Source organism: Amphiura filiformis, chromosome 5 (genome assembly GCF_039555335.1).
Source record: "Amphiura filiformis chromosome 5, Afil_fr2py, whole genome shotgun sequence".
In the NCBI taxonomy this organism is placed as follows: Eukaryota; Metazoa; Echinodermata; class Ophiuroidea; order Amphilepidida; family Amphiuridae; genus Amphiura; species Amphiura filiformis.
In genome coordinates this window covers 28,520,932-28,530,348 of record NC_092632.1, presented here as the reverse complement: position 1 = coordinate 28,530,348, position 9,417 = coordinate 28,520,932, and the positions used below count along the sequence as shown (strand labels likewise).

General features: G+C 36.9%; 1 protein-coding gene across 1 annotated transcript; it reads left to right on the top strand.

Moving 5' to 3' along the window:
• Positions 1–1,011: 1,011 nt before the first annotated feature.
• LOC140151846 (neurocan core protein-like) lies at positions 1,012–7,359 on the top strand. The gene is made up of 3 exons (XM_072174170.1): positions 1,012–1,209; positions 5,591–5,704; positions 6,945–7,359. Exons 1-3 carry the CDS (start codon positions 1,134–1,136, stop codon positions 7,058–7,060), a joined length of 306 nt encoding a protein of 101 aa, XP_072030271.1. The 5' UTR covers positions 1,012–1,133; the 3' UTR covers positions 7,061–7,359.
• The last annotated feature ends 2,058 nt before the right edge of the window (positions 7,360–9,417 follow it).

Sequence of the window (9,417 nt, the reverse complement as noted above, 5' to 3'; positions counted from 1 at the left end):
TGTTAAGACAATTTAAGGTTTTAAATTCGGGTTCCCAAAAATCTTGCATGTGTAAGGGGGGGGGCAAAGATTTTTTGGCACGTCAAAAGGGGGGGGCAAAGGTTTTTTGGCACGTCGAAAGGGGGGGCAAAGGTTTTTTGGCACGGCCAAAGGGGGGGGCAAGCGATTTTGTCAGACCATTTTGAGAATTCACCCCCCCGGGGGTACACATAATTATTGCACAGCCCCTTATTTTTCACTATGCTTTAGATAATGAAAATCTATTTTCAGCTGATTCGACCAACAATACATCGTGTACATGTACCCGTAAAAGCTTGTTATATTTATATAATTATTTCTAAAGGGTACAAATGAGTTTGAGTTCAAGAGTAATGGCTCAAACGTTATAACAGACTGGTTCTGGTTGGAAACAGGCTCTTTAATTCTAGTCAAGAAGTTTTCAACGGCACTATAGGAAGTGCACCAACAGAATACGACTTATTTAAACATGAATAGTTTTTGAATACACATTCAAAATTATGACTATCAAACACAAATATTACAAAAACTTTCATTTTATTCAATATACCGATGTTATAATACGTGAAATTGTTTTTGATATAAGCCTACCATAGACTTCAAACTCAATCACTAACGCCTAAAGATGTTCTTTTTGCCGGGACTTTTACATGCTCAAGCTGCGATATTCCATTAAAAAAACCAGTTTACCTCATTATCTTGACACATTATGTTTACTGGTCATTGTGGAGAGCAGCGATTTGTCATTTTCGGAGTGTCTAATGCTCCCAGCCGAAATGCCTATAAAATGATTTTTTTGCCTTATTTAATATCTTTCATATTATATACCTGTACCTAACATGATAATTGACGAATTGTTGGAATCTATTTTAAACCATCTTCTCTGTTTAAACATACAACGTAACAGAAGCAGCTGTTAACAAAAGGCACGGACAATAAGGCATAAATATATCTTTATTATATAAACTATAATCCGGTCAATATCAAATCAACCATGTAAATCTACCATTCACACGAATGTTTGACAGGGGCTTGCTGTATTACATGTTTGGGAGTTCGCATCAACGCACATACATGTTTTCACATCTTCTGTTTTGTAGCCGTATCATATCAAGATGCATGGAAAACTGTATTTGACTTCCCTTCTCATTTTCTGTGGAATAATATTGAATTTTGCGTCATCAGTTTCAAGTGAGTATTTTCGCACCAGTGTTCTAAATAGCATTATGTTCATTTGTTTGTTTCAGAGTAATGTATTGTATGATCAGATGTATCGAGCTAGATTTATTCGAGATCGAATCCATTTCAGCTCATCTCCAAATTTGCTCACCATGCACCGGTACCGTAGCAGCTTCTAAATTCAGAAACTGGTTTGCATCCTTGGTTACTCCAGCAGAAGTCTGGCATTCGAATTCGAAGCTGGCGGTACAGAGCTAATTAGGTGATAGACTTCGGTCTCCAGTAAATCTATCTCGAGATACTCTACCTGAATTTACAGGTTTACATATTTACAATACACGATCATGTCAGAAATTAATATTTTATTCTGGGACTGATTATTCGGACTAATTTACAATATGATATCGACACTATGTCCATCACGGGGTCCATCATTTCTGTTCACCATGTTCATTCAAGTGATCGAGATTTGAATGGTAGATGCATCTCATGAATGCGTACCAATTCTTTAGAAATTAAATTGCCCCGCGTTTTCGACACAACTATAGCGGTCACCCGTCTTTCGCGGTCAGAGTCTTTCGCGGTTGGTAAATTTTGTGTATTTTGTGTACATGTAAATGCTTTATTTAATGTGATTAATGGTATGAGAGGAGATTATCATTTAGAAATATAATATTTAGTATCTTTTCCATACAAATCAATGGCTTGAAATTGCAATTAGATCATAATCGAAGCAAGTCTTCTTGCCACCATATCATATCCACCGTGAGAAGTCTTGCCCCTGTGGGATGCTGGCCGCCCTGATATTTAAGATTTTTATGCATTTGTTTATATAGTACTTTTTAGCCCATTTTGGACAAATTTGTCCCCCACCTTGAAATGTACATTGCTTCCCCCCTGCAAAAGTCCTGGCTACATCACTGAGCAGATGAACACAATTTTATTCACTTCCCTCTTAATGGCCCCTTATGCTGGCTGACCTGATATTTAAGATTTGTATGCATTATTTTGTTGTACTTTTCCAAGGACTGTCTTTTGAACAATGTTGTTCAAAGTTTGAACAACATCGTTTTAAACAGCGACATTTTAAACAGTGTTTTTGCTGTGTGGACTGTCATGTAACATGGATGTAAACCGTGATCTATAAAAATGCCTTTCACATTGACCAAAACTAATTACAAGACCTCTTCTACACTGAGACTGGCTTTCCCTTTTAAAGGGAATTTTTATTATTTGTTAGCCCATTTTGGATAAATTTGTTGTACTTTTTACTTTAACATACATGTAGCATTACCACAAAGCAGAGTAGGCCTATTCATGGTAAATAGGCAATTGGATCATATTATAATTAGCACCTTTAAACTACAATAACCTGCTCACTTTGCTACACCAACAGCCCCTATAGGTATGAGATGTTCATGTTGGCAATCTTGACTTCCAAAAAGGACATGTCCTTAGTAAATGAGACTATCTACCCCAAATAAGGACATTTCCTTTGTAAATGTTATTTCCTTAGTAAATGTTATTTCACCTGTTATTTCTTATTTCACCTAGTAAATGTTGACATTATTGATGTGTGACTAATTAGGTGTTCATACACAGTCCTTGGTATTATATAATACTGTGTGATTGCTTAAGGTATAACCGTATAATAGGTAATTCAATGACTGTATCCAGGCATATTATCTTCACACTGATGACAGGACAGAAGGCCTATTTCAGGCTATGTCAACATTAGTGTATTGTGTTGGCGTGAAAAGTTTTAGCTCGCAGGGAGCTTTCGGTGCTTTTTAAACTAATTAACATTATTTGACACCATTAACGTAAACAAAAACAAAATTGGACGTTTTATTGGGGTACGGACAACCTTACTCTATGCAACGCAAAAATCCGTTTTCCAAAATAATGTAAACCGTAGAAGTTTTTAGCCTTACCAATTCGCCAAACTCAGTAATTTATTGTAGATTATCGTGTCTGCAGTTAGCAGCCTGGACAACCGATTCTTTAGAAATGCTTAGTCGCGCTAAAAGTCGATCGATACATGTTAAAATCAGCACAATTCAGAGATACACCTTTTTGCTATGAAATTAATTTTCTCGGTCTAATATAAAGCAATATTTTTTTTTCTTCAGTAATGTCAGTTAAAAACTTGGTGCTTGGATATATATATTTTTTTTAAATCCTGGTGTTAAAATTAAGCATCAAATTGTGTCTTCTAGTGTGATATTTTTGATTTTTATAGGCCTTGAGTTCGCCTGCGAGCTTTTTACGGAATTGTTTTTTAGCGTCTCAAACTAATATAGTTTGCTAAAGAAAGATATTTCCCACCTCTGTAACGCACATCGTGTGGGTCTATATATTATAGTTTTGTCAGAATTTGCGTTTTATTTTACGCTTTTTCCCTTCATGCTCCGAAAATGTCAAACTTAGTACTTTTATCTCGTGAGCAACCAGCAGAAATAGTCGATATTTTCATTGTTGTCATCCAGGGCAATTTTCCATTGAAAAGCATATTGCCCGACCAGCGATTTAGTAGCCCAAATCCCCAATTGGCTTTTCTGGTAAATGAGGTGAATTTTAAAAATTTGCTCCCGTGATAGCCTGCAATTTCAATTTATATGGATTCCATGATTATGAAAACCATGTTGTCTGTCTGTTTGTTTGTTTACCTAGGTTAGTCCGTATTTTCTCTTGAGGTCCACGGGAAAATCCACGGTCCAAATCGCGGGTTGCCATTTTCATGACACCCTTCAGACTTGTGTTTGGGTTTGTTTTTAATTTGACATGTAGGCGTATACCTAAATGTATAGCTATGCTATATATTATTATGTAATATCATGTGCATGCAGGCCTATGGGGTGGGGTGGGTGCAGAGGTGTGTGAGGTGGGTAGTGGGGGTGTATGTAGGGAAACTTTGGGGTGGTACTCAACACACTTTAACTATGACTTCCAATGCAAGGCTTATTGTTGCCACAAATTTTTTTTTTTTTTTTTCCTTATGGTTATTTATAGGTTTTTACAAACTTCCATGTTTAACCTGGTATTGTTTTGGCTGCTTCATTAGGGCCTATGACTTTCGGTGGGTTTCCAAAAGCAGTTTCAAACAAACACAAACAAAAGGCACCATACCCAGTCACACAATTGAAACACTACGTCAAGTATTAGCATCCAAGTTATTCTGTTTTTAGGTAAGCAATTTTAAATAATTGCTTGAACAGGTTTTTTTAAAAAACAAAAACCTGACAGAGGGAGAAGAGAGGAAGAGAGATGGAGAATCCATACGATATGCAATACCATACGATTATATTCAATAAGCCTGGCAAAAATTGTCTATTTGGGCCCCGCCCCCCCCCCCCCAAGTGCAGGGAAATTTGGTGGATTTGGGCCACCGCCCCATACAGGCTTACCCCCCCCCCCTTGGAAAAAATCCCAGCTACGCGGCTGTGATCAGTAGGATCGCTATTAGGTCTGGGAATTTCGTTGCTATATTGAAGTTCTGGCAACACTGTACCCATGCCGGTATTCCTATTAAACCCAGGGATATCGATCCACAATGCTAGTATTAGCTTTTGATTTCACGCGTTGATTTTGAAATTTTTCAGGCGGGAATAAAAAATGATGAAATCAAAACGGAAATTCTGACAAAACTATGATATATTGCTCACGGTGATGTGCTAAAGAAAGTTGGGAAAAATCCTTCATTAGCGAACTATATTACTTTGAAAAGCTAAAAGGTTGATCCAAAAAAAAGGCTCGCGGGCAGAGTTTAAGCCTATCAAAATCGAAAATCTTACACGAAATGACTGAATTTCACGCCTAAGTTTAACACTAGGATTTGAAAAAAAAAGACAGTATCAAGCACTACAATTTGACCTGACATTTACTGAAAAAATGAAAATGATTGCTTTTTATTTGGCCGAGAAAATAAATTTTACATTGAAAAGTTGTAACTCAAAATTGAGCTCATTTCAACACCAAATTCGATCGTTTGTATTGCCTCATTAAATGACTGAGTGAGTCTTGCAGAACAAAAGAATCGGTTGTCCAGGCTGCTAACTGTCTGGTCTAGCCTAGAAAAAGAAAGTTTGGTATCCACCATTTTTTGAACTTAGCAGGTCCAAATTAGTAAAGTTATCAACCTTTACCAAACAAGCCCTTTTGAAGTCCAGTGGTGAAGCGAGGAGGGGGGGGGGGCTCAGTCGACAAGGGCGTCGTGCTAGTATTACGAAGGTCACCGGTTCGAATCCGGCCAGATGTACTGGAGGTGGGTTTTTTCAACGTTTATGTGTACTGGCTACTCTGGGGATTGGGGAAAGATTAAAATTGGTTCATTCTTTTGTTTTGTCTTTTCTGCATTAGTTTTATGTCTTGTTTCATTTCTGTCACCTCCAAGGTACTACTACTTGTGCAGATAACCCATGTCAAAACGGTGGAAAATGTATGAACTATAATGGCAATTATTTCTGTGTGTGTAATCATGGATTCGTAGGACAAGATTGCGAAATAGGTAAGTAAAGGAAAGGTCGCACCTGGAGGTTACATAACTTACGTGACCATTATGGTTCCACAGGAAGAATAGGTTTATAATTACTGAATTCATGCCGTACGTATATCCTAACCATATAACTTCAATCTTAACCCTAAATCAACCCTACCCTTAACACATTAACCTGAACCTCTAACTTTAAACCTTACGCTAAGTTAATAATATTCAGTGTTAGATATTGAGGCCTTCTTGTGATTAAGCCATAATGTATACACTCTTTTTAAATTATTTTGTTATTTTTTTTTTCCAAACCTGATTTTTAGGAATATTTGTTATGTTTACTCATTTTCCAATTAGATGGAATCACTCAAATCATGTGTTGTACTTGTAAAACAAAGTAATTTTGAACTAATGTATTATTTAGACATTAGAAGTTTAGAACCCCATAGAACACCACGGTTTAGCAGCCAAGATAGTAATTGCGCTTTTTTTTTAAATTTTTCCCTCGGCTTCAAATGACCAGAAAAATTCCTAACAGTTGTTACTAATATTATTTAATCTAGCAAAGAATAGCAAAATTAAAATTTAACCGACAATTCAATATTGCTGTCAGGTTGATCGTCATCATCGTTGTCACCATCAGCATCATCATCATCATCAGCAGCAGCAGCAGCATTAGCATCATCGTCAGCATCATCATCATCATCATCATCATCATCATCATCATTATCATCATCACGCCCGTCATCCCAGCAAACGCAAAAATGTTTTAGGACGTTTTAAAACATTCTGTATCAAAGAACACTACCAGATGCTTTTATGTTGACAAATTGTTACAGTACAACTTGTGCAAAACAAAAGAAGTGTTTTAAAAATAACATTAGTTAAAAAACTTTTGTGGCAACATTTGCAAACTTTCTAAACCGTTAAATAAACACATGAGATAAATAAACACGTTGAGATTGGGCCCAGAGGCTGACAGCAAAAAACAAAATGTTCACTTGATTGTTGAGAGAGGGCTTCTTTTCCCTTTTTTTATCTTCAAATATTTTTCTCCCTTTTCTTTCCATATAGGCCAACATGCATATATTGATTTTATAGCCTGGTAAGCATGGTCCCATCAAGACCCAAGTGTGTCGCTGCACGGAGCGACCGTTTAAACAAACAAACAAACAAACAAACAAATAATAATCAGTATAGTAATAACAATGTTAAGAAATAGCAACAACATTATTGTATTTATTTATACTTTTATTTGCAGATATAGATGAGTGTGTCAGTGCCCCATGTCAACATCAGGGTACATGTGTCAACAAAGTCAACAGCTATGAATGTATTTGTCCTGAAGGTTATACAGGAGTCAACTGTGATAGCTAATCAACAACCATGGACGGGTCTAATGGTGTCCATGTTACAACTCTCCTGATCCTGCTGTACATGTATATGAGACAACTTCTGGAACTTCAGAAAAAGGCGAAGGCCAAGCATATTAAAATGGAAAAACTTTAAAGCAACTGAAGGCACTTAATTTGTTGGGTCGTTTTGTGCCCGTTTTTTTGCGTCCTTAAAATAATTATATAATGTTGACATTTTCTCAAATAATTCGCCATAGAAGTAGTTATGTAGCAGGATTAATTACCATAGCGACGGGTCTACACTATTTTCCTCTGCATTGCACCATTCGCCACTTGCACGGTTCCGCCATTATGCACTATATGCGGGAGAGCCTCGAACTGGCAGCATACATGAAAGGAAGAATTACGTAACCTTACACAGAATGTTATATGACTGGTTCAATTCCCATTCATGTATGCTGCCAGTTCGAGGCTCTCCCACATAGTGCATAATGGCGGAACTGTGCAAGTGGCGAATAGATGATCCGGAGACCTGGATCGTTATTCTATTTCACATTATGCTGAATCTGTGTATAAAAATATGTTTTCCCGGAATGTTTTCCTCGTACCTCTAAGATTAGATTCTTTGAAAAGGACCGTCAGTATCGTATCAATGATTGCACATAGACACAGATGATAAGCAGCATGATAAGTGCAGCCTGCTTATAGTGCAGGGCAATACATTAAAAAATAGTGTAGACCGATCGCTATGGTAATTAATCTTGTTACATCGCTACTTCTACGGCGAATTGAAGAGTGAATTTTTGCTCAGTCCACTTTGACTCATTTAATACCAATTTTACGCAAATCTATATGGCGTGAGGCCTAAATGAGTTTTGGAAAACCACTCTTCAATATGGCACTCGGGTGCGGTCTAATTGGAACACTGTCATTTTATTCAACCTCACGAGTTCAACTTATAGCCCTGTAAAATTAAAGAAATCCCCACTACCATGACCACGAATTGCAACAGAATCCATTTCACATTCGTCCATCTCCCAAAGCTCACACAAAAACATATCAAAAGTACCGGAAAATCCAAGTAGGGGACCGGTGCCCGATTTGCATGATTTTCGGGGACTTTTGATGTGTTATTTTAATATGCTTTTCTGAAATGAATGGTAATTAACTGGATTCTGTTGCAATTAGTGGTGTGTTAACCCCGTATTTTTCTTAATTTGACTACACACTATACTGCAAACTGCTTAAACACGGTTTCCGGCATGAAAATGAAAACGGCTGGCCTGTATCATGACTTTAACCTGATAACTATCTCTTCTCCGGTTAATACCCATGATTCAACTTGTTTCGTTGCCATGGTTGTTTGTCTTTTGCTTTAAAGGGATGGCAATCATGGCATCCATTTTCTTTGACATATAAACAAGTGATATTTACTCGATTTGCTATGGTAACCTTATCTCGTTCGTTTTTCAATTGAAATAATCCATTGATTGATATTTCCGGATTTAAAGTCCAGTACAGGTTGCAAAAGTAACCTTCATTCTTTTTACAGAGACCAAGAACAGACAGTTGCAGAGCGAAAGTGTAAAGTGCCCCTTCCAATGCTAATGCTCGAAACCCAAAATAGACATGAGACTAGTCTCAGAATAGACCCAAATCACCCAAGCTTATATTTTACCCACCCACCGTTTCCAACGTATGCCTAATAGGCTATAGTTCATGGGATTGTAAGCAAGGCATATCCAAAGTATCGGATTTGAAAACGAGTCATGACTCGTTTTCAAAAACTCACCTTTGATTTTTCCAATATTCCCCATTTTTGTTGTACCTCCTCGTTTTCTTTATTAATAGACACATGGAGAGCGGCCATGGATTATGATTTTCATTTTGTTTTTAATGTACTTGTATAACATTTTATTATTATTATTATTTTTATAATGTGTTGGTTATGCCCTAAATTTTCATTGTTAAGTTGTAGTTTAAGATATTTTAATCTGTTTCTGATTGTGTAAAGCGCAGAGAGGCTTTTGCATTAGGCGCTAAATTAAATCTGTTATTATTATTATTACACACTGACTTGTAATTCTCGCTATTCGCAATAAGGGCGCCGCCAGCGGTTTGCGATGTAATCGTGATGTATCATGGGAAAAGGTCGACATCCAAGTCCGCGCAATACGAATATTACCATGCTATTACATAGGAACACGTGACAATATTTTTAGTTTGTCGAAATAAAGGTGTTACACGCGAATCGATACTCAATAATACTTAATAATGTGATTTGAAATGTGCACAATAAATTTTTGCTCTATCGATTTGCGTGTAATACCTTTATATTGACAAACTAAAAAATATTGTCACGTGTTCCTATGTAATAGC